Here is a 27247-nt window from a genome sequence, read left to right as displayed (position 1 = left end):
CGGCCGTCCGCGCGGCATGGGAGGCGCGCTGCTGCTGGCGCTGCTAGCGGCGGCGCGGGCAAATGAGACTAACCTCACCACCACCTCATTTCCTGATGAGGAGAAAGCTCCTCTTTTTCCCACTGACCTCTTCACCGAAGAGCAGCGACGTTCTGGAGCTGTCATCTTCCACATCATTGGCATGGGCTACATGTTCGTTGCTCTGGCCATAGTATGCGACGAGTTTTTCGTGCCAGCGTTAGACGTGATAATTGAGAGGCTCGCGATCCGCGACGATGTCGCCGGTGCTACGTTCATGGCAGCCGGAGGCTCCGCGCCCGAACTTTTCACCTCTATCATTGGAGTGTTCGTTTCTTTTGACGACGTCGGAATCGGGACGATTGTTGGATCCGCGGTCTTTAATATTCTCTTTGTAATCGGTGCTTGTGCGCTCTTTTCGCGCACTACACTTACCCTAACTTGGTGGCCGTTGTTCCGCGACTGCACCTTCTATTCGATCAGCCTCCTCGTGTTGATATACTGTTTCCGTGATAATGAAATCTACTGGCAAGAAGCGTTGGTGCTTTTCTCGTTGTATGGAGCGTACGTGTTATTCATGCGATGGAACCAGCCGGTGGAGAAGGCGCTGAAGAAGCTGATATATAAGAACAAGGTGACGAGAGTCAGGAGTACAGACCAGCTGATGCCCACGGTGAGCTCGCCCGCACAGCCCCGCATGCACCTCCCAATTGGTCCAATAATAGTTGTCATGAACGTTCGATACAATTACATGTTCATGCGCTTTTATTGTACTGTTGTAATCCAAATTAGGAAAAGATTAGAGCCTGAAGAAGCCTTTCATGTTTAGTGGCTATTTAGATCGATGTCGTGTTATCATTGTTATTTAGTATTATAGCTATTAGCATATGTAATTCAACGATTGCCTTTAATCTCACGCAGCCCTACAATATTAATCTATTCACGATATAAAACTTCTAACATATATATCTGATCTTTAAACTATAATAATAAATAATAGAGTAACAAATTACCATAAAGGTGTTTATATTATAAGGGGTGTTTGTTATGCGTTGTTATGGCTACTACTACGCCCTGTCTTGCCTCTTACATAACGTTAACGTGATCACGTGGGTATTTTTGCATTCAACTGATTAATGTCCCGTACTTTTATTGAAGTGGTTAAAAGGGTACCTTTTACGGTTGAGGTACGCCCATATAAGTTTATAAAAATTACAATCATCAATATTAGTATGCAAAATGACCAAGATATAAAATATTTTTCGTGGACTATTATATAAATACTCACATTTTCATATAAGTACGGCGTATGTGCAATATTGTACACACTATGAATTGAAATAGACTATGAATTACTTAGAATTACAAAACTTATTATTTAAAGTATTCATCCAAATCTTTAGTTATATTTTAAAAAATCCAGATTCTAGCGTTTAAAATTCACATTTAGCTCTTGCTATAATAAAGATATTAAACGTTTGAAAAGAGTTAAATGAATAAATTTTGCACATTAAGGTCACTACGAATCTTCGGGGCTACGTGGTTCTTCGAGCCTACGCCGTAGCGTTGGTTACGTAGCGTAATAGGGTAATGGCTTAAGCCTGGGCGTAATAGCCAAGCTATTAAAATGATGTATAGTACGGCTTAACACGGATTAACGCAGGTGAGGAGATTTTTAAAAAAGATTTTACTTAATTAATAAGCGACGTTATTTTGAAATAAATTTATTGCTGTTTTGATAAATATTCGCACTTTTAAAAAGGTACCGTAGGTTTCAATTACGTTGAATTAACTATGTAGTTACGTCAATAATACGATGTAGTTTTTTTTACTGAATATGTACATACTAATAAGCGACGTTATTTTGAAATAAATTTATTGCTGTTTTGATAAATATTCGCACTTTTAAAAAGGTACCGTAGGTTTCAATTACGTTGAATTGACTATGTAGTTACGTCAATAATACGATGTAGTTTTTTTTACTGAATATGTAAATATTTTTTTTATAGAACTGGAGGCTTACCTTCTGTTAAGTCCGCTGCCCATGGACACTTTCAATGCCTGAGGGCTCGCGAGGTCGTTGTCGGCCTTTAAGAATTGGTACGCTTAAGGATGCAATAATGGTTTAGGTTCCGTGCAAGTACGAAAAGTGTAAAAAAAATCATACTTTTTTCGACGTGTTTTATTCAAGTAGACACTTTAAAAAACCTATTTTAAAAGCCTTGCTTATAAAATTTAAGTACATAATTAAAAAACTAAACTGCCTTCATACCTATCAACTGGACAGGGAAAAAAATTAACTCCTTATTTACTAACACGCATGTTGTTAAAACTTAGATTGTTTCCCAAAAATATACCACATTCAAATAAATCATATATTGATATGAAACATCGTCTCAATTTGTACATTTACGAAATTTACTTGTTACGCCTAAACACATCATATTTAACATACTGGTCAGACTGATGAGTTCTATCAAAACTAAATATAAAATCGAGTACAGTAAAATATGCACTACTAGAAAGAACATCATTAAACATAATAAAAACTTAAAATGTGAATAACATTTGAAGCGCGCTTGTAGGTACGTCATCTCGCAATTAATGAAAAGCTGCGTTGCATTTGCGAGAATAAAAAACACATTTGAAATGTCACGAAGACAACTTTATCTGTAAAAAGGGAGAAAAATTAAAATAGTATAAAATCATCTGTTCTGAATAGAAACAATGAGAAATACAGATCATACAGAACTTAGTAGGGACTGTAAATCGCTAGTCGAAGTTAATCGTAATTAATTGCGCTCGCACTTGTTTATTTGGAAACATTTTTGTGATAATAGGAGTGTTGCTGTTAACAAGATCTATATGTTTTTTTTTTATAAAAATATAGTTAGTATTTACTTGGTAATGATAACGAACTACTGGACCGATTTCAAAATGGTTACCATTAGAATGCTATAATATCCCCGAGTAACGCTACATTCCAGAAATTAAAAAAAAATTTCCAGTGTCATATGTCTCATTCTTTAAAACATTGTTCCGTTTTTATATTAATTCCTAGTCACTGTGGTGCACAGCCAATTCAAAAACTGTCACGAAAACAGAAGTGACTTCGTTATAGAACAAATCTCATCGCCTTGTCAAAGTTGAAACATAAGTTCGTTATCGATTCTGGCCTCAACCGGCTATTAAGTGTGGCCGAGCTTGCAAATGGGCATAAATTCAACATTTGGCCAATGTTATTGAAAGTACCCAGGACCGTTTGGAAGATAGCCAGATTCTACATGACAGGATAATTTCGGTCTATATTTTTTAGTTCACAGAAGACGTGTTGCCAATACGGAAGTTTTTAATGAAGCTACTATGTCTATTATTTGTTGTTTATATATACTTATATACATACTAAGATGACCGTACCTTTTATATATCTTTTATGTTTATTCCATTGGCGTCAGACATATAATTAATAATGTATTGTTTTTAGTGAATACGTGAAATACACATTAAAATTACCAAGAATTAGAATAAATTTTTCATTAATTTCCTGTACAAATGCAGACGTATTTCGATCTTTTTTATGTCTTATTTATAACATGAAAGTTCTATCCATGTTAGGTACATTAATATTAATAAAAAAAGGGTCTTAGAATTGATTATATCGTAAAAAAAACACTAGCACTCCGGGAGTGCCGGCAGAAGTGAAAACTTCAATATTAACGTTGTGTTTAATTATAAGTATAAAAGTACTATCATTTATGAGGTAGCATACAATGTTTATTTATTGCGCTATCGTACACAAATATGACAATTTATAATATTATATCGTTATTTAAAAAACAAAAAATTATATAAATTATTATTATTATTATTAGTTATTTTTGTTTTTAAAGCCAAGTAAGAGTTTTTCATCTAGTAATTTATAAAGTACTTACTCATTTTCTTTCACTACTTCATCATCACTTTTTTCATTAATAGATTCACTTTGTTCGATTTCCATAATTTAAACAATTCACATTTACGAATACACAACAGTGTATTTACTACACAACAGTCAAGCAATCAGCTGTCACCATCCTTGGATACGCGTGGGACGCTGTACACTCAGGCACGGTAGAAAGAGTGGGAGATACTAGTTCCTCTCCCTTCCCCTCGATCTTACGCTTTTTCGATCAGCATCACGTGACCCTGACGCAAGTTTGAAAGTTTTTACCCATACAAAAAAGTGCTCAGCGCCGCTAAAGAAGTTTTCACTTCAAAAATGTTGAACTTGTACTACGACTGCGATATCGCGAAGTAAAATCTATTGAACGTCCGCAGTAATTTATAAAGATTTCGAGTGTTCTCGAATTTTGGTCCCTTTGTTCTTGAACTATGCCCTGATTCTTAACTGAAATTCCCAGTTTTTCAGTGAATAATGTGAATAAAATTTAGTTGCTTTGTATACTGAAGAAGAGGTTACCGTACATTTCGATACTAAAGTCTTTTCATTACTGTTTATTTTTTTACATAAGAGACAAAGTAGTATTTTATTGAATAGTATTGTAATTAATCAGATTTATTTCGAGATATAGTAATACATTATTTAAGTTGACTATATTTTTTTACAAAGCCAACCTCCAAAATAATTTTACTTTAAAACAATGATGATGATTTCTATCTAATACGCTCTTTTCTTTCTTAAGCTATACGTGGTTTAGTTTTACAAACCTATTATTCCTTTTTATCTTTCACAGCGATCAAGATATATTATAATGACGAGCGCTAAGGCCTTGTAATAAATCGATTAAATCATTCAAGATTAATGACATCCTCATTTATTTAATACGACCACCGCATTGACAATTTTAGATATAAGCTTTGTGTTCTTCAGCTGAAATTCAAAGGCAAGATTATGTCCGAATTAAGCCTTCATCTGTCAAAATTCGTTGATCATTTGACAGATGGGAGGGTTAGTTCGCGCCTAAACTTGTATTGTCGTTACTTAGGATTCTATGCAACACCAGGCCTTATCACTCTATAGTCTATACGTATACTAATCTTCTCTGTGGTTCAAAGATTTCGTTTTTCCTTGACACTATAATGGCTTAACTGACTGAAGCCTATTTTTCCAGCACCAGTCTGCCGCTCAAACTTTGGTGAGTTGTTGCCTCTTCTAAGCATCTTTTCTTTTCTATTTTTCTTCTTCAGCTTCTACTAAAGCTTCGGCTTGCTTACATTTGTAAAATGGTAAGTGTATATTGTATGATTTTTTCAATCTGCATTTTTATCGAGAATTAAAACTATATAGTACAACTGGTAGATACAAATTTGCTTTGTATAAGTAATATGTAATATAGCAATATATTCGACTACCAAAACTGCATGATATGCTTGTGCATTCATTTATGCAATTGAGAACACCTGCGCGGTGTTTACGCGTTAATAGGGGAGGGCAAAGCAATCACAGTAGCAACACCCAAAGTATAAAAAGCACGGCACAAAAAAGCATGTATTTATTACCCATTTTAAAATTATTATAATGAAGCACGTTCTAGGCTTGCTTCAATAATGGAAGCTATGATGAGGTAGGATTATCTATTGTTAAGTATTTATTATAACTATTAATTATAAATATGTCTTGATTTACGTATAATACAGCACGATTAGTAGCTATACGGCAGACCCAATTGATTTATGTAAATTTTAACTTCCTCAGAGGCTCTAGAAAGTAACATGAAAGTGAAATTTATTTTAAATGAATTATATTTATTTTATATCGTAATTTTTTAGAAACTGTACCCACAGTTTAACAAATGATATTCAATTGTTTGAATAAAACCGCAACCATTGTACTGTTGCATAATATACAAATGCTAAAAATGCTTACTATATTTATGCACCTTAATATTTCGTCGTATTTAGCAGTTTGAAGTTATACGATTTGGCGTATTGCCATTTTAAGATTCATATGAGGGAATATATCAAAGGCACGGCAATTTTGCGCTCTGATATGTTTGTAGCGAGATAAAACTTCTAAATCAAGTTGTTTTTGAACATTTCTATAACAAGTTTGATTCTACCTATAAAAGTTACCGATAACTTGGGAATTCTAGAACAAACTGCCCTGCGATTCTGTAACTCACTTCACACACTCTCAGCGCTGAGTTTTGCTGTCAAATCGTTCGTTTCGGTGTCATGTTACAATTTGGTATTCTGTTAAACAATAACCGCGACAAAAGCGCCGCTCAAATGAGATTGTTCACATTTGGAACTAAAATTTGGCACTGCTACACTTACGCTCCAAAATTGTTATATATATAAACATTAAGCTTTGTGAAATTGAACTTTGTTATTGTTACAGAAGGCCCGTTTCCACTTTTAAAGTTTAAACCTCTATTTCAAGAAATAAATGATGTAATCCATTAAAAAATACTTAATATAATATCTATAGATGGCGAAGAAAATGTAGGCACGAAACGACCAATTGGTTTCTCGGCGTTGGTTATTATCGCTTTTTTCCAATACTCAAGAAATTATATGGTATTGACGAAACCTAGAACATATGCTGCTGAGATGAACGAAGAGTCTAGTAAATACTAAATAGATGATCTAAGGTAAACATTTTGATTACTTTAGCATTAAAAATATAATTATTATCCTAGAACCAATTTTTCGATGCAGTCTTGATCATGTCTTGTCTCCAGCAGAGATAAGTCGAACAAAAAACGATAAATAAGATAGGTAAATATTGTAATATATTTGTATTTTTCTACTATACTAAAATTATAAATCTAATAATTTCAGAGATCCCCAAATGTTCAAAATTCCTGATAGAAAAATACATTCTGCCTTTGAAGAAGAAGAATATTACATTTGTATCATACAACAAGGCCCCTGGATATAAAAGGACACAATAGTGCAGACATTTTCAAATTATTGAATTTCGACTATCCTTCAATTTATAATAAATGATAACACACACAATACAATACAATTTCGGTTCCTATATTTTTATAAAATATATTGATATAACATTAAGGTTTTGGATAAAAACATTATTCTGCTTTACACAAGTATGAAATACCATCATTACATACATGATGGTTTAAGTACTTATTAAGCTTTTTTAAATTTATCGTTCATAACTATTACTTTTTACAAACTAATTAGAAAATATATTAAAATAAATATATTTGTCTACAAAATAAAGTAGATGTTATTGATTAGCTCTATGTGAGGCTGGGTTTTAATTAGTTTTTATTATACTTAAGTTTGTTTTACTGAAAGTTATTTTGTAGTGTGTTAAAAGTTTACTATAATCATTAAATTAAATGTTTAAGTTATTATATTGTTCTTTTATTCACCTATAAAGTAACATGGCTTATATATTTTTCATTTCGGCTTAGCTATGTATTTAACTCGGTTACTACGTTTTCTATAGGCAGTCATTAAATAAGTGGTAGATTTAATTAATCATTTTATTAATATAATATTATTAGATACAAAAAAAATATTATGAAGTACACAATTATCTTAAACACGGTAATACAATTTTTCATATAAAAATCATAGTTGTCCAAACTGCATTCAAAATAGATTAGTGGTCTCGGTTTAATATCTCTTCTTAACATTTCAATAATTGGTCATTTTCTTCCTCATTCTTGACAACTACCACTGATGGTTGTAATACAATGATTATCTGTTAAAATTGTAAATAGGGAAATGTGGTAGGTCACTGTACTGACACAATAATATTGCATAGCAATTTAATTATTGTAAAGTTAAGGTAAATAATAAAAAAAAACTTGCATAAAACACACAAAAACTTATATATGGGATATCTTTGTATTTCTAAGTAAAGTATCTTAAAAACATGTTTGATAATATTATAACTAAGCCAAATATTATTAAAAGTTTTATGGTAACAAGGCTTAGTAATTTCGCACAGTATTTGATTCAGTACTATGAATAAAAAAAATCTTGAGCAAACCTATATTTAGACTCAAAAATCCAAATCCAAGTATGTACTTTAAAAACAATTATTTATTAATGAAACAAATCCAAATATGTTTAGTGTTAAAGTGTAGTCAGCAGCAATAACTATCTTTTGATTGCTTCATTAAATAAGTTATGGCAATGTTGTTTCCAACATTTAAAATTAACGTTGATCACTTGAAATGGTATGAATTTGAGCAATTGAAAGCTTATATATTTGATCCAACATACCTAAAATGATTATTTATACTTGTATTCTGAAATCTGAACAATTAAATTAAATTCAACTTGATCAGTTAAAATTAATACTTCTTATATTTCATGAATGGAATTTGAAGTTAGGAAACCTAAAAATATTTTTTTATTTGACATTTTTAACCAACAATTTCATTATTCTTTACAATGTCGCTTCGATTTAACCTATTACATTTGACTTCAAATTTGCCATCAAACAAACAAACTTTGTTAACTGTTTTACTAGACACTACTTATTCCTATTTATTTACTATGATAGTTATTATATTTCTAAAATAGTTTTAATAGAATTCAGTTTTTATGAGTGTTAGTAAAAACATAGGTAATATTGTTGTTGTGTGTTTGACCTCTGAATCACTTAAAAAGGTTGCAATAGTAGTTTCATGGCATCTAAAAAGTACCAACACTTGCACTTACACAAATGAATAAATATATAAACACTAATTTTTCTTCTTTATAGATAGGTACCCTTTTATTTTATAATTACTCAACAAAATATTATATGAAAACATTGGTATTAACCTTGGTTACCTTTAGTAACATTTTGAAAATTTAAAACACCTATCCATCCTGTTTACTTTGAATCCGTAGCCCATTTGCTGAGAGAATCACTTTTAGCGTGACATCATCTTTTATCTTTTTGTTAAGATAATATTCTTAAATTTTTTACAATATATCCAGATGTTAGGTATCCCTTGTTTCGTGCTGAAACATAATTAATATTTTTAAGTTTCTGTCGCTCATATACACCACGGCTGGTCAGTTGTCGGGTAAATACGAAATATAAACTCTTAATTGGAAGTTATAAACAAAATACGTAATTTTGTTTTATTAAAAATATTTTGCTTATGTATGATGAAAATTTTGACAATTAACTCTTTTTATAAAATAATAACGCAGTAACAGCGCTCCCTTCGTCACTGACGTAATTTTTGGAATCTCATGGTATTCTGTTAAGAAATTTTACATTACGTCTTGATAAGTGGAGGGAGGTAACCTAGTGAGTTGTTGTCTATTAATATCGTGACAATTGACTCATTTTATTTTATAAAAAGAGTTAATTGTCAAAATTTTCATCATACATAAGCAAAATATTTTTAATAAAACAAAATTACGTATTTTGTTTATAACTTCCAATTAAGAGTTTATATTTCGTATTTACCCGACAACTGACCAGCCGTGGTGTATATGAGCGACAGAAACTTAAAAATATTAATTATGTTTCAGCACGAAACAAGGGATACCTAACATCTGGATATATTGTAAAACATTTAAGAATATTATCTTAACAAAAAGATAAAAGATGATGTCACGCTTAAAGTGATTCTCTCAGCAAATGGGCTACGGATTCAAAGTAAACAGGATGGATAGGTGTTTTAAATTTTCAAAATGTTACTAAAGGTAACCAAGGTTAATACCAATGTTTTCAGATAATATTTTGTTGAGTAATTATAAAATAAAAGGGTACCTATCTATAAAAAAGAAAAATTAGTGTTTATATATTTATTCATTTGTGTAAGTGCAAGTGTTGGTACTTTTTAGATGCCATGAAACTACTATTGCAACCTTTTTAAGTGATTCAGAGGTCAAACACACAACAACAATATTACCTATGTTTTTACTAACACTCATAAAAACTGAATTCTATTAAAACTATTTTAGGAATATAATAACTATCATAGTAAATAAATAGGAATAAGTAGTGTCTAGTAAAACAGTTAACAAAGTTTGTTTGTTTGATGGCAAATTTGAAGTCAAATGTAATAGGTTAAATCGAAGCGACATTGTAAAGAATAATGAAATTATTGGTTAAAAATGTCAAATAAAAAAATATTTTTAGGTTTCCTAACTTCAAATTCCATTCATGAAATATAAGAAGTATTAATTTTAACTGATGAAGTTGAATTTAATTTAATTGTTCAGATTTCAGAATACAAGTATAAATAATCATGTTAGGTATGTTGGATCAAATATATAAGCTTTCAATTGCTCAAATTCATACCATTTAGAGTGATCAACGTTAATTTTAAATGTTGGAAACAACATAGCCATAACTTATTTAATGAAGCAATCAAAAGATAGTTATTGCTGCTGACTACACTTTAAAACTAAACATACCCTTTATGGGTCTTGGATTTGTTTCATTAATAAATAATTGTTTTTAAAGTACATACTTGGATTTGGATTTTTGAGTCTAAATATAGGTTTGCTCAAGATTTTTTTTATTCATAGTACTGAATCAAATACTGTGCGAAATTACTAAGCCTTGTTACCATAAAACTTTTAATAATATTTGGCTTAGTTATAATATTATCAAACATGTTTTTAAGATACTTTACTTAGAAATACAAAGATATCCCATATATAAGTTTTTGTGTGTTTTATGCAAGTTTTTTTATTATTTACCTTAACTTTACAATAATTAAATTGCTATGCAATATTATTGTGTCAGTACAGTGACCTACCACATTTCCCTATTTACAATTTTAACAGATAATCATTGTATTACAGCCATCAGTGGTAGTTGTCAAGAATGAGGAAGAAAATGACCAATTATTGAAATGTTAAGAAGAGATATTAAACCGAGACCACTAATCTATTTTGAATGCAGTTTGGACAACTATGATTTTTATATGAAAAATTGTATTACCGTGTTTAAGATAATTGTGTACTTCATAATATTTTTTTTTGTATCTAATAATATTATATTAATAAAATGATTAATTAAATCTACCACTTATTTAATGACTGCCTATAGAAAACGTAGTAACCGAGTTAAATACATAGCTAAGCCGAAATGAAAAATATATAAGCCATGTTACTTTATAGGTGAATAAAAGAACAATATAATAACTTAAACATTTAATTTAATGATTATAGTAAACTTTTAACACACTACAAAATAACTTTCAGTAAAACAAACTTAAGTATAATAAAAACTAATTAAAACCCAGCCTCACATAGAGCTAATCAATAACATCTACTTTATTTTGTAGACAAATATATTTATTTTAATATATTTTCTAATTAGTTTGTAAAAAGTAATAGTTATGAACGATAAATTTAAAAAAGCTTAATAAGTACTTAAACCATCATGTATGTAATGATGGTATTTCATACTTGTGTAAAGCAGAATAATGTTTTTATCCAAAACCTTAATGTTATATCAATATATTTTATAAAAATATAGGAACCGAAATTGTACTGTGTTATCATTTATTATAAATTGAAGGATAAGTAGTCGAAATTCAATAATTTGAAAATGTCTGCACTATTGTGTCTTTTTATATCCAGGGGCCTTGTTGTATGATACAAATGTAATATTCTTCATCTTCAAAGGCAGAATGTATTTTTCTATCAGGAATTTTGAACATTTGGGGATCTCTGAAATTATTAGATTTATAATTTTAGTATAGTAGAAAAATACAAATATATTACAAAATTTACCTATCTTAACATATTTATCGTTTTCTGTTCGACTTATCTCTGCTGGAGACAAGATTTTTATATTTTTAATGCTAAAATAATCAAAATGTTTACCTTAGATCATCTATTTACTAGACTCTTCGTTCATCTCAGCAGCATATGTTCTAGGTTTCGTCAACATCATATAATTTCTTGAGTATTGGAAAAGAGCGATAGTAACCAACGCCGAGAAATCAATTGGTCGTTTCGTGCCTACATTTTCTTCGCCATCTATAGATATTATATTAAGAATTTTTTAGTGGTTTACATCATTTATTTCTTGAAATAGAGGTTTAAACTTTTAAAGTGGAAACGGGCCTTCTGTAACAATAACAAAGTTCTATTTCACGAAGCTTAATGTTTATATATATAATTTTTTCGTAAAATAATGCTGTATTATAAATATTATTTTATAAACATACCCCAAGATACATATAGATTGTCCTATGTTAGAATATTTTCACATAAAACAAGTTTTAACTTCGCTAAAAATGGCTAACTCACTGGTAAATGACGATTTCAGCGAGGGAAGAGCAACTTTTAATTTGACGTACAAAATGAACATTTAAATGAGTTGAGATGTCAAATGGCATTATCAGAATACCAAATACCAACCACTTTGGAGCGTAAGTGTAGCAGTGCCAAATTTTAGTTCCAAATTTGAACAATCTCATTTGAGCGGCGCTTTTGTCGCGGTTATTGTTTAACAGAATACCAAATTGTAACATGACACCGAAACGAACGATTTGACAGCAAAACTCAGCGCTGAGAGTGTGTGAAGCGAGTTACAGAATAGCAGGGCAGTTTATCTTTTTTTTAATATTATTAATTTTATTTCAAACGTCGACCATTTTGTTCTCTATTTTGTTTTATTAAAAATATTTTGTTTATGTATGATGAAAATTTTGACAATTAACTCTTTTTATAAAATAAAATGAGTCAATTGTCACGATATTAATAGACAACAACTCACTAGGTTACCTACCTCCACTTATCAAGACGTAATGTAAAATTTCTTAACAGAATACCATGAGATTTCAAAAATTACGTCAGTGACGAAGGGAGCGCTGTTACTGCGTAGTGGACTCACGGATTAACAGTGAGTTACAGAATCGCAGGGCTGTACTGAAGTTCGGACTTCGTTAAGCGATTTTCGCTTAAACATTTTCCAACCCAGTTAACACGTTAGAGTACGGATTTAAATATTTTTTTTTAAATCAGAACATAGTTCACTTGTAAAGGAATTTTTTCATTAGCTTAAGCATAAGAACTATACAGTTAATGTATAGTAATGAACTTGACTTGCACAAATAATGAAAAACTGGAAAAATATTTTTATAAAAAAAACTAGCTAACCACATACACACACGTTGTTTTGCCATGTATATTATTTCTAGGAAACATTTTTTAGTTGAATAAAAAAAACTATTTACAATAGTAAAAAATAGGGGTTGATCGTAGAGGGGTGTAAATTGTATGTATTGTTTGCTGTATCATAAAAAAATAAAAACAAAAAAAATTGGGTTAAAAGTAAAAAAAATATTATTGAAATTAACAGTAACAATGTATTTTTACAAGAAAACTATTATTATTGAATCTCAAGCAGAACAGTCGTTGTTTACCAATGTTAAAACATATAATATTCATGATCAATAGAGAACACAAGAACAGCCCTCAAAAACCCTATTTATCGAGAAATAAATAATCATAATAACCTAAACTAGAAAACTAGGGTATTAGTCAAACAACAAAATATTATTATATACTTAAAAACCTACCTTAAATTGAGGAAAAATTCAGTATAGTTTTCCACCAGTTATTTCTTTAATAATAAGTCATAGATCATAATCACGTCAGTTCAGTGAGCGTTATGGGCTCGGCATACCCAATTTTTGTTATCGCGGTTTCGATTTGACTAAAACGAATGCCCAATAAACAGGTTATTTAATATTTCATATAATTGGTCATGAACTTAGGCGTGTTGTTCGTAATGAGGTTTTGTTCTGTATTAGGCCTTACACAACTACCAACTTGATTTCCTATTCTAAAAGAGTACCGAGAGTTTTTTACGCCGGCTTTTTCTCTCGGCCTATACCCTCTGTGTTCTTTGCCGATGAGTAGGGATGCCTACAAATTCAAATTTAATGACGTGGGAATAAGTGATACATGTATCTTATGTTCCGTAATAAACTTTTTTTTTATTTTATTTCAACTGGTTCCCTCATAAAGCTGCTTATAAACACGCGATTTGTATAAAATGTAAGTGTGCATTTTGTTAAAATAGTGCGTAAAATATATAAGATTATACATAAAATATAATAAACCATTTAGGAATATCACTAATCATATATACCTTATACCTCAACCTCTGCTTGTTTTTAACGAGTGCAAACTCATCCAAATATAGGTAAACCGTAATTTTATGTCTTAAATAAAATATTACTAAAATATGTTACATTATTATGGAGATTTCAAGAGCCTCAATATATCACATATTTTATCTAAGAAAATATTTCTTAATAAAGGAATTAGATATAGAGCTTAAAATGTTTCAAATAGGTTTTAATACATGTATTTAATCAAATAATAAGTTAGTTTTCGCTCTACGACGTTTCATATTTATCAGGACTTATACCTTATTTAAAATTACTTTTATCCTATCTAAGAATTTGATTAGGGAATCAATCATACTCCCAAACCGGGAGCGCTCCAAATTACTTAGTGGATTTAGCGAGGGAAAATTAATCACATCGTATGAAAGGGATGACTCGTAACTTCTCACATTGTGTAGTCCATTTGGGTAGCATACCGGACTGTCTCTTTCCATCATTGTGGAAATGAAAGGGATAAAACAAAGAGCTTGTAGTGAATGTAAGTGCTTAATGTGCGAGAAATATATGTATTGTTTAAAAATATGTTTCAAAGTTGTAAAAATAATATGATTAGTAAAAGAGCTCGGAGGCTTGAGGCAAAAGTTATCTTCTTTCAAAATTGTCTTTCTTATAGAAATGTTTGTTTCCCCGGACCAGGGTGAAAAATGAAACTATGCATGACTTATCAAATGACATCTAAGAAAATAATAGTTTGTTAAATCACTTGGCTTTTGTATGCAATGATGTATATGTATAAAACTACGTTTACTTACAATATCAATGAAAACCATTTAAAATCTGCATAACCTTAATCTGATAAATGTTTTCAAAGAGGTTATCAGCCTTTAATATAATAGTATGAAAATATTCCAGTTATTTATAACATTCAGTTTAGGTCTTCTTAAAATTGATAGATCTGTGAATGGAATTGATAGAATATCTGGAATGCTTTGAAATAATATCTATTGATGGATGGCCGTGCGATGCCAAACATTCACAAAGGTTTTGTACAAGTATATAGATATGATAGGAACGTTTCAGTTTTTTTAAATACTGTTTATAGTAAGTGATACATTATTTAACTTTTTTGTATTTTAATAAGAAATTTACAATAAGTTTGCTGTTTTTCGTGACCCAGTTAGGATCTTTATCAATAAAATTGGTAAAAAATTAAGCCTTTTCAATAAAAATTAATACAACCTTTACCTAGGTTTTTAAATAACAATTACTTCTATGGATTATAGAATGGGTTTTCCGAAAAAATAATAAAATATTAGTAAATGTATTTCATACACCGTTACAACGTCATGTTAATCTAAATATCATCAAAATAAAACATACTTCAAATTAAATTAAGTATAAAACTATTTACCAACGTCAGTCCAACAAAATCGTGCTGGAAGGCGGCTAGGATTTTCAGGTCTAATATTTAATTGAGACGAAGACTGAAAACAACTAGGTAACTCTCCACGATCCATCTTTCTACTACTACCTTCCTCTATTTCTTCTTGATTTGGACTTAAAGTTCTAACTAGCTTGCTTTTCGTTTTTCTTGCTAGATGTATTTGTACCAATTCCTCTTCAGATGTGCTATCCCTTGTTATTACATCTTGTTCCAACTCTTCCAATTTCGATATTCTAGGCATCTTAGCACCGTCATTAAAAGATTCCAATTTTTTCTCTATCTTTTCTAATTTCTCTAAAATGATTTCAACTTTTTGCGATGTATTCTCGACCATATTTTGCCAACCAAAGTTTGTTGCGTCTGTATTATGTATCTCTTGTATGCATTCTCGTATGGCTTTAATCACTGGCGTTTTTATACTTTCACAGAGCAGGCTTTTGTCTTTCTCATTCATAAGATGTATTTTTATCTTAGCATCGCCGGTGGAATTTAAATTTTCTGCTAAAGCTTCAAACGATTCTGAAGCAATCATTTGGACATCGTTTTGTTTACATTTATGTAAGAATTTTTCCCTTTTTACGTTTCTTTTTTCTGATAAGTCAGATGATGAGCAATTTAAAGATCTGTTTTCTTGTATGTCATCTAAAGTGTTGTTATTTGATGAACGGCTGAGTGATTCACGGCCGCTACATAAATTACGAGATTTGGAAAGATCTGTTACGTCTTTTGTTTTTTGGTATGTTGCATTAGTTTCTTGGTCACAATTGCATTCAGTTTTCTTTCTTTTCTGGCATTTTTTTGTTTTTATTAAATAAAGAGGATCGGGGGAGGCATCGGTGTTTGGAGGTATCGTTAAAGGAATCAGGTCCTTGGCGAATTTAATGGTTTGTTCGACGAGTGGATCTTTATTGGGATTTATCAGCTTAGTTCTATACACAGATTCATGTTCTTCATGATTGAATTGTAAGCATTTATCTGATGTAGTGGTCAATTTAGGGTTTTCAACAGTATAAGGTACTAACTTTTTATGTATGTATACGACAGGGTTGTATGAATATGGATCACGTACATAATTTGAAAGATCAATTCCAGGGATGTCCGGTAATGGTTCCTTGGCTGTGAATAATAAAATGGTAAATAAATCTTAGATTCATCACATCAAAAATATAACTAAAACTTACTTAAATCGAAATCCATTCAGTTTTACTTCAATTTATATTCCAACACACAGTTAATGTTTTACAATATTTTATTTACTATAAAAATTGTCGTTAAAAACAGGCAATCGTTTTGTATGAATGATTAAAGTTTCTAATTGGATTATACAAGTATACAAACAATATGTTTATATTGATTGAGTAGCGGTGTCATTTCGATGACGTTAAGTCAAATTTTTCATAATCAACGTTGCCATTAACATTTTACGCGTAAGTTTAAATAGAAATAGATATTTATATAAATGTAAAAAATCTTTGCTGACCCTACATTCCTATTGTATTAGCAGTTGGGCTGTCAAATACGACACTAAGCAAAAATGCTAATTATTTTTCGAAAGTATCACGATGCACTGCCTAATTAATTACCAAAACCTTTTCTCATATACTACAAAGACTGCACGTCTTTGATGTTCCAAAAGAAGATACAATATGCAAATTTAACGTTTTATACAATAAACAAGCCTAATGCCTTAATTTAAAGTACGTATTAGCTTGAAGATGAGCCTCAGGGTAGATAGCATTTTCTTTGTGAGAAACGTCAGGAAATGTCGGCTCGACACAATCGCTTTACGCTTTTTACGAGAGAAATTTTGTTAATTCACTTTTTCCATGTTCTTTTTCTGGGTCAATGAAATGTGATGTTCATGTTTACCCGACGGCAAAAAGGTTTCGAAAATCCAACTGAATGCTACACTAAATTAACAGAGTAAAAATTCAATTTTCAAGTCCCGTAAATTACCAATGGGGCAGAAATATCAAATTCAAAATGATTTATTCATTTAGGTAACAATATACACTTATGATTGTCAATTAAGAAATAGATATTAAATGCTTCTAATTTAAATTTACTGCCAGTTCTCAAATCAAGGGCGCAGAACGGACGAGAAGATAGCAATGAACTCTGCGCCACTCTTTATAAGCTTTGTTTTACAAAATGTTTGTAAGGAGCTGCAATAATTACACCATGTTCCACATGACATCTTTAAGTAATCATCTATACTAATGAGAAAAAGAAAAATACTTCGACGCTAAGCAACTAGTAGCTTAGTAAGATATAACCAATCTGGTTGGAGTACCGGACAATTGTTCTGGATTGGCATAGAAGCTTACTATGACAATGACTAATAATACAAAGGAAATAATGTGTCTTTTCAACGATAGGGACAATTACGGGTCACTGTCTTGACAAACATCTCTTTGCATTTGGCGCAACAGATAGTCCCTTGTGCAGAGGCTGTTTCAGCGCAGAGGAATCAGTCATCCACGTAGTCTGAAATGCTGTGGCTTACCAATGAACAGAAATCCTCGGGGCAGTGAGGTCGCTTCGTGAACCTGTGAAATTTCCAGGAAACTTCTGGAGCTAGATGGGCTTAATTATCTAGGACTTAACGCACAACGGACCAAATGCGTCTAAGTGCGGAAATTGAGTCCACACTACATACCCAAATAACTTATTAAAGTAAAAATGAATCAAAAAATAATATTTTGACGTGATAACGTCTTTAAAATCGTTTTAGTCGGGTGACATGTTCAGAAACTTGTGTCACACCAAAACCTCACGAGCGCGATCGCAGGTATAACGAGAGAGAGACGGACCGATCTCCCGTCTCATCTCGAGCGCTGCCAGTCATTCCGTGAATGTATGAAGAAAAATGTATATCATAGTCGAATAAGTAAACTTGTCATTTTACACCCGAAATTTATCATCAAAAGTGTGAATAAAACGATAGATGTAATTTAAAATTTGAAAAAATTGTTATCTTCATTAATTCCTTACTTCCCAAAAACTTATATCACCAATAAGACGTTATCACGTAAACATCTCGATCGTAAACCTACTTTACAAACAACCAATATGTTTTTAACATGAATTGGTAATTAATCAACACTTATAGTCTCGCAAAAACATGAGAGATTCATCACGCAATCCGAGTGATAATTTCTCAAACAGATAAAATATGGTTGTGTACGTTTATTTAAACGAGATTTTAAAATAACAGAAAATTATTAATCTTTTAAATTGAATATTAAAAATATGTTGCATGCGGACATGAGTTTAGGTTAGTAATATATATATATATAATAGTATTATCTACAATAGTTATATTATGTATAATATATAATAGTTATTTGGTAATAATTTGTTCGTATAAATGAGTTTAGATACATGTTATTAATATCAGAATTTATTTATTCATATTGGCAACTATGTACACTTATGAACGTCAATATTTAAAAAAAGAAGATCTAAATAAAAATTACTACAAGTTCCAGTAAAAGCTGAGAACTGGTAAGAAACTCTGCGCCATTTTTATTAAAGACCTGGCATACCCTTCTGCGTCTATTTGCGTTCTATTTATTGACTTAAGATTTCCAACTCGACTCAAATATTATTTCGCCGAGTATGGACCCAAAACTTTCATATATATGTTTGCACCAACTAGGCCACAAACCGATATGTCATATTTAACCATGATATATTGACGCAATCTTAATACCGTAATTTAAAGTTTAAAACTATAATTAAAAACTAAAATGAATGAACATTCATGAATCAGCATCTCTACGATATATTTCATACTAAACGAAACTATTAAACGCCACGATAAAATTAATCTGAGTTTTATATTAGGATGTAATTCAGAAAAAATTGACGCAAATATTTCTGAACAAAATAGTGTTTATTGAAATCTTACGTATTACTTGCCGATATAGAGTTATATCATTAATGTTAAACATATTTCAAAGCTATCAAATGAAGTGTTTATGTTCAAGAATCGTGTTGGATTAAAAATGTATGAAATCGCACGTTTGCCGAGTTCGCTGGAATTATGTAAACGCCGACAGGTTTATGTAAACAACTGACGCGACGCTACACAAAGAACACTGGCTGTCTGCTTTTCGTTAGCTGTTATTTTTGGGCGCAAATTAATGTGACTTATCATTTCAATGTTCGCAGAATTTTTGCCTCGAATAAAGGTAAATAAATACAGCGAGTAATTACTGTATTGTTTATTTAGGTGCGTTATAAATAAATAAGTTAAATTTTATTTATATTGTCTATTGGTCTACTTGTTTTAACTAATTTTCACCAAACAAGGCAACTACAATTTTATAAAAGTAAAAAATCATTTATTCATATAGGTAACACAATGTACACTTATGAACGTCAAAAAAGAAATATACATTAAATGCTTATAATTTAACATGTACTGCCAGTTCTCAAATCAAGGGCGTAGAACGGAAGTGAAGAACTGGCAATAAACTCTCCGCCGCTCTTTTTGATCGCCAAGTTTATTATATATATCTATGGCACTTCGTAATACAACACGATAGGATTTGAGTAATTGAAAAAAAAATTCAATAAAAAACATAATAACAGGCAATCTTTGACTAGTGATACAAATGAAAATAAATACCAACGAAGAAGACCTTTATTTTAATGAAATATTCTCTCTTATAAAAAATATCAATCACAATAGCTGCCAGCCGTACATTTTCTATAAAAAGTGAATTTACCCACACCTGTTGTCTATACGAGTAATTAAATAAATAATTAATTAAAGTAACCGGCAATGATACAAATCATAAAATATTCTGAGCCGCGTTCCCACAGACTCACTCAGTATTGCCACACTTAAGAATCCCCAATATTTACGAAAAATACTTTCCATAATTCAGTGAGGGTTCAAATACAATAAAAAGAAGCAGATGACAGCATTGTCGCTGCAGAAATTGAATTAGAAATGTTGTGAGGGTTTACAATACATGGAAAATGTCTACAAGTACTCTTCGAGATCGGCCCTTGGCTTGCTACACGAAATTGTGTTATATCTCCTTTCAATAAGAGTACATTCCCCTTGCAAATACAACGGCCTACAATTGAAATGAGATGCTTCGGGCCAAAAGTTTGCGAAATGGGTCACCGTGATATCTCTTGTTCTATATATTTTTAGAAACTAGTTGAGGTGGAATTTAAATGGCTGCGAACCTCGGATAAATGCCTTTGTAGTACGGAACTCTAGTCAGAATTGTACGCGGCCTATTTTTTCTTGCTAATTTTTTTAATGTTTGTCCATGAAAAGATTCAATGTTTTATTTTCTGCTTACTACAGGAAATTACATTATAGCAATAAACTCCATAATATTACTCTTTTAATTATTAATCAAAATATTTATTTAATTTAATGCTGCCTACTCTTTACTTGAGCTTAATTTATAAAAAAATATATAATAAAACAAAATAGGTTTAAAATTTTCTGTCTACAAACCCCTAAATCGTCACCAAAACTGGCTATTGTGGTCATAAAGCCGAAAGTTAAATATTTATATTTCTGCAAGCCAATTATCTAAAGCACAGAATTTTTTTCAGTACTGTCTCATCTACCAAATATTTAATATAGTACTGTTTGCTATGCAAAGCCGGGGATCGAAGCCACTAGGCCAACTAGGTTCCTAAACCTTATTAAAGTAACCCGCGGTTAAAGCCAGAGTTTTGCGCATGCTGGAAAAATACAATAAAATAATTTATCATCATACAAATAATAATTGTTTTCTACTTATCGATTTTCAATTATTATTATGTAGGTTAAGAGTGTTGTAACCTAAATATATTAAAAATGTATCTTAGAAATTAGAACACTTAAAATGAATGTACACTTTTACTAAACAAAAGGTTTCAATTAACGGTTTACATATATCTTATGAGCATTACAACATTCACGTACATGAGAAAAACTAGTAACTTTTACTTTAATTGGGTATCTAGTAAAAAAAGTACAACAATAGACAAGAATTACAAGAATGACACTTATTCGATAAAAATACTACTAATTTTTTGTGGTATTTCAAAAATTTTGTGATGCGGAGAGATTATAACGCAGTCATTGGCCTGGTTTCTAGAACGTCTATAACCTTAATCTAGTATCAAGACCAAACCATGTTTTCCTTATAAAGTTGTTTACAAGTTCGCGAGGATATTATGGCTTGAGATACGAATTAGAATATGGACTAACATTACCTTGTAGGCTGAGCAAGTGTTACATTAAAAGTAGACGTAGCCTTGTAAGGATCAGGCGATAGGGCGTACCCTAACGCAGTTAGAATTATGAACTTTCATTATATAAAAGAGACTATAAGTTATCACGCAAACTATCAGATTGTTGGGGCGGCGCATTTCCTCAAGCTATTTTAGAAGCACTCCACTGAGGCCAGGTCAAGTATAACACGTTAGATATATTTCACAATAACCCACTTTTTTCTAGAGCATTTTTCAAAGATATTTCAATTAATTCAGCGTTTTTTGCATATAATCTTCGAATATATTTTCTTTATATTACGTAATTTTAGGTTACTAGCAAAAATTCAATTCCGAATTTCAGAGAGATTTATCTTATCGCTTTAAGATTTATTTTTCAATTTCGTCACCCGTTCGCTCTGGCTTTTATTACAAACAAGCGACATTTTGAAACGACGTGGCATTTCGTATCATTTGTAATAAACCTCTTGATGCCTCTTATTTGTATCGTATTTCTTAAAGAAATAAATACCTATAGGTATTAAATTGCATATCACGGAGCCGATAAAAGAAATAAACAATTAGGGTCATATAATTATATTTACGTTTTTATGATCAATAATAGGGATACGCTATCGTGATGGTAAACGAAGTCTAATATAACGTTGAATTAGTCAAGGCCCAATTTAAATAATACGAGTATTAAAGAACTACAAATGACCAAGAACACAGAGGTATAAATGGGAACAATTCATAGTTAAAAGTGATTCTTTCGAATTAATACGGACCATTTTTTTTAAATCCAATCATTTTTATAGACACATAAAGTGATTCTTTTTATTAATTATTAATAGGAATTTATTTCGTTTCTACTTCTCTTCTAAATTTTCTATTAACAATGATAACTTTATTTTCATGAGAACTTTGCCAATTACACGTCGCCATCGGACAGCAGTTTTAATTTAGTCTTCTGGGCTCATAATTAATTTTAAAGCCCTTTCAGTAACTTTATGATTTTGTGCATGTAATCTAATAAATCATAAACTAAGAATATAATAATGTAGGCGAATAAACGCACCGCAATTATTGTTCTGTGGGAGTCAAACCACTCCATTTAAAATTCGAACAAAGGCTTTATGGTGCTTGGCCATTAATACATTTAAACACTAAATTTCGCTCTTCTTTTCATAGAGAATAAACATAGACTGTGGTAATAAATCTATCGGGAATAGGTCAACCTTATAGCTTATGAGTAATGTCGTTAGTCCTTCTTTTGTTTATTTCCGAAGTTGAAATATATTTGCGTCTACCTACGAAACTACCAGTGGACAGTCTGGACTTACATAAGAATCTCTTCTATTCAGAGACTGGGTGAGCAATACCTTCTAAAACCACCTCGGTTAGTACATGATAGGTACGCGTTCGGGCTCCGGTCGCTCTTGCATTTTAGGGGTAGGAGGAACGATATTACTATCATTTAATAATTTAGGGAATTCAATTCTTTTTCTTTTTTGTAATCTGCCATGTATTATTTTTTACGCCTAGTAATAGTTATCAATATGATATTCTATTTACAAATATATAATTTGTTATATTAAAAAGATAGTAATTAATAATGTTTGTAAATACATATGACCTTCGATAACATTGAATTGCGGACTTATATCGGCTGTAGCGATAGCAAAAATACTTTTTTAAAACTAATACATATTATTTTATACGAAACTAAAAGAACATTTAGCTAAAGTTAGCTACGTTAAAAGTTAAACAAAAAATATTCTAAAGTAAGTAAACAAAGTTCTTATGAAAACACAAAAAGTCTAATTACGAAGTACTTTCGGAATGTGTTTGTTTTAACAAAAAGTAATTTTTGATGTCTTTTCGTGCTATATTGCTATTACTACTAGTGAATTATTCTTCTTTTGGTGTCGCTTCATTACTGGAGATAGGCTGTTAGTCTCATGAAGCGTGTCTTGTCCTATGCCAGATGCAGCAACTCTTCCGCAGTCACGAAACAGTTATGATTTTGTCTCTCTACTAACACACTGTATTTTAACCATCATAGCTTAACAATAGATATGTACTATATTTGGAAAGAAAACAAAACTGTCCGAACTTTATTTACACTTGCCGTGATTAACCTCCAGTGAATGTAGATTTTATCAGCACTATCATAAGTAGGAATAATGTAGGTACTAAGTTTTATTACATACAAATTTTGGATTTTGAAAAATCGATTACATGTCGCCTTTTAAAAATACGGTGGGGAAATGGGCATGTCTTAGATCGATTGTCGATGACAAAACCACATACAACCCTTTCAAACGAAAGTGAAATTACCTCTTTGTTTATACAAAGAATCAGTAAATACTGTTTTAACTATATTGTCTCCTTCAATCACAGCATAAACTCCATTTGCCAGAAAAAGATGACCGTAATGAAGTGAGTCTAATTGATTGTCTCGTGTTCAACGTGGGTGTTCTTTCCGACGAATTTGTTAAAGAATACAGATTGTCATATATAAAGATTCTGAATATAAAAATGCGCGCCACAGAGACGAAGATATGTGTCAAAGGAACAGATATACTGACGGGTGTACACATACAATTAGGCAATTTTTTTTCGTATGCCATGCCTAAGCAAATCTTTCTGATTTAGTATTCATTACATTCACACATGCCTTGACGCCATTTTAACAGTTATTACTCATAACATAGACAATAGATTAGTAGCATGATATAGAAAGAAATTATAGAAATTAGCTATCCCTAAAGTGCGGGCGAGCTCCAATTAAGTATAAGTTAAATTTAGCAATGTTTAAGTTACTTTAAGACTATAACATGATCCTACATATATACAAATGGATATATAGTTTTTTACAATGTCAATTCTATAGGTAAAGAACAAATATACTTACTTATATTAAATTGCCACAGTCTACATGATTAAAAAAATCAGTGGCGCTACATACTCAGTCTAGCATGTCTGAATCTATTTCATGATCATCCTGTGCCTGACATACACTGTTGACTTTTTGGGTGTACGACATGTCGGTTTCTTCACGATGTTTTCGTTCACCGTTCGAGCGAATGTTAAATGCGCACATAGAAAGAAAGTCCATTGGTGCATAGCCGGGGATCGAACCTCAGGGATGAGAATCGCACGCAGAAGCCACTAGGCCAACACTGCTCACACACAACATGATTAGCATTGAAAATAATATTATAGTCAAATTTAAATTTCAAGTAAGTAATATAAGATGAGCAGGGACAATTTTTGCATAAATTGCTTATTTTATACAAAACCACTATATCTTTACATATATTCTATCTTCCGATGTGTTTATGTTATGTTTCCTAATTGAAACATTACTCGTTATGATATATGATATGAATATCTAATAATATGTTTATGTAAATATAATATATATTTCAGCATTTTAAAATCATTAGAAGTCACTTGTAAAATGTTCATACCTAAAATTCTACACAAAAATACACAGAACCATAAAAACAGGCAAAAGCTAGGTAATGCTATTTCCCGAAGGTTAAATCGTTAATTATCTTGAAAACATTGAAAGTTTTAATTAAGCGCTTGATTCCGTTAAGTAACACTGTACAGGTATTGATTAAGGGCACTAGAGTGCTTGGGATTTAATTAATAATGAATCATTCAGTATTAAATACTATGTAAACTCTTTATATCGTCATTCATTTTAACGAGAACTCTATATAACGTAAAACGAGTTTAGATTATTTGTTGTTAAGAGGTTCAACACAAAACCCATACATATTTTTTTATAATGCAACAGCCATTCTCTATTACGAAGAAATATTTTCATATTTGGACATCAACAACATATGTAAGTGTTATTGTTTTTATAATCAGCTTACAAAACTAACCTTTTGAGGTGCCAAAATTTCTAAGAAATACACCCGAGATCATCAACAGCCGTCACGCCTTTGTTATTGGTAATTGCATATATGTGTTTAGAATAATTTACCTATTGATTGTAATAAAATTTGAAATTATTGTTTTGGTTAAATTTGGCTATTAATTCTCAACACTCCATATAACGCAATTCTCTATAACGAAAAAGAATGCTCGGTCATTTGAAATTCGTTATAAAGACTTTACACTGTATCATAATTGTCGTATTGTATTTAATGGTGTTGCTATCTGTATTGTTGCTTCCTTATCAAAACCGCATTTTAGATGATGCAGTTTTGAAGAAGCATTGTTCCAAGTCGGTAAGATTATTTTTAACATAAGTATTTTCATGCATTATTATATATACCAGTTCACTGAAGACAATATTAACTAGCTATTAAATTGTACTCAACCACTTTAAAAATGTTTTTTTAATGCAACAGAAGCAAAACGGAAGGCTCATCTGTTAAGTGATAGACACATTGCCAGAGGGCTCGCAAGTGCGTTGCCAGCTTTTTAAGAATTGGTACGCTCTTTTCTTGAAGGACCCTAAAAAACTAAATTAAAAACGCTCAGTTGTGGAACGACGGACGTCGAGGTGAAACGGGTGGAAATTCATATTCTGCCTCGACGTCCAATGATGAAACTCAGCAGCCTTGCGATTCTGTAACTCACTTTTCGAAGTCACACAGTCATTTTACGATTTGTGTGAGTTCGAAAAGTGAGTTACTGAATCGCAAGGCTGCTGAGTTTCATCATTGGACGTCTTCGAACTCACAGGTATAATGTGGTAGTTGTGATTTAATATAGCTATCAAATGAAGTCCATTAAAGCATAATTAATATATGACAAAAAAAAATATGTTTGCTGAGGCAGAATTATCCTTTATAGAATTATCCTGTGTGTGGGATTTCTTTTATGCGGCAATCTAATAGTTGAATCTATCTGAGGATGAAACCCAATTCGATTTGATTTTCTTACTCATTGCGCTGATAGATATTTGGGTCGCTATTGGGCATTACGTGGCAGAGTTATAAGCGTCTGCTGTCTTTTACAAGCCTTTGCACCCCAAAATTTTTTTTCTAGAAGAATTCACACACCTTTCTCTAGATGACGACTTAGGGTCCGTCAAAAAAGAGCGTAGCATTTCTTAAAAAGACTGGCAACGTAGTGGCGTGTTCTCTGGCATTAAGAGTGTCGATGGGCGGATCACTTAACATAAGGACATTCTGCCCGTTTGCCTCCTGTTCTATAAGAAATATGAAAGCAAGAAACTGCTCTTTTTACTTGTCACATTCTATTGTAACTTTTGGCAAGCATAACCATGACCGTTTTCTCAAGAGTTAGCCTAGTAGCTAAGCGCGCATCTCTCGAGCGCAGCGTAGAGACTTCAAAACCCGGCTATGTTCCAATTAATTTGCTTGCGCAATTAAGACAAGCTCATGCAATTAACGGCCAAAACCAATATGCAATCTCAATCCAATTTTAGCTGTCATAGACTGACAATTCAATCCATTTATAAAGAAAAGCATGCCAATATTCAATACATGGACTGAGATACCAATCTAATTATTCAACCAATCGTTCAGAGGGC

The 27247-nt window shown here is 31.3% G+C and overlaps 2 protein-coding genes and 2 long non-coding RNA genes across 7 annotated transcripts in view; 2 read left to right on the top strand and 2 right to left on the bottom strand.

Moving 5' to 3' along the window:
- LOC125057023 (sodium/potassium/calcium exchanger Nckx30C) overlaps positions 1–27247 on the top strand; it is a 69223-nt gene continuing 41976 nt past the window's right edge. For 2 of the 4 annotated variants that reach the window (XM_047660438.1, XM_047660437.1), the window contains exons 1-2: positions 1–691; positions 5130–5153. In XM_047660438.1, coding sequence (XP_047516394.1) covers positions 17–691; positions 5130–5153 — 699 coding nt within the window. In that variant the 5' untranslated portion in view covers positions 1–16. The remainder of the gene's footprint in view (positions 692–5129; positions 5154–27247) is intronic. The other 2 variants (XM_047660440.1, XM_047660439.1) reach the window with 2 other exon arrangements.
- On the top strand, positions 9148–10788 carry LOC125057025. Its single transcript, XR_007118153.1, has 2 exons — positions 9148–9657; positions 10759–10788. It is a non-coding gene; the product is annotated as an uncharacterized LOC125057025 (long non-coding RNA).
- On the bottom strand, positions 11586–12175 carry LOC125057026. Its single transcript, XR_007118154.1, has 3 exons — positions 12135–12175; positions 11788–12033; positions 11586–11631 (listed from the first exon to the last, which is right to left on the bottom strand). It is a non-coding gene; the product is annotated as an uncharacterized LOC125057026 (long non-coding RNA).
- On the bottom strand, positions 15353–16847 carry LOC125057024. The gene is made up of 2 exons (XM_047660441.1): positions 16671–16847; positions 15353–16605 (listed from the first exon to the last, which is right to left on the bottom strand). Exons 1-2 carry the CDS (start codon positions 16684–16686, stop codon positions 15449–15451), a joined length of 1173 nt encoding a protein of 390 aa, XP_047516397.1. The 5' UTR covers positions 16687–16847; the 3' UTR covers positions 15353–15448.

The sequence above is a fragment of the Pieris napi genome, chromosome 16, assembly GCF_905475465.1.
Source record: "Pieris napi chromosome 16, ilPieNapi1.2, whole genome shotgun sequence".
NCBI classification, from domain to species: domain Eukaryota; kingdom Metazoa; phylum Arthropoda; class Insecta; order Lepidoptera; family Pieridae; genus Pieris; species Pieris napi.
The sequence above is the reverse complement of the archived record's forward strand: the minus strand, read 5'-3'. Positions and strand labels throughout refer to the sequence as shown.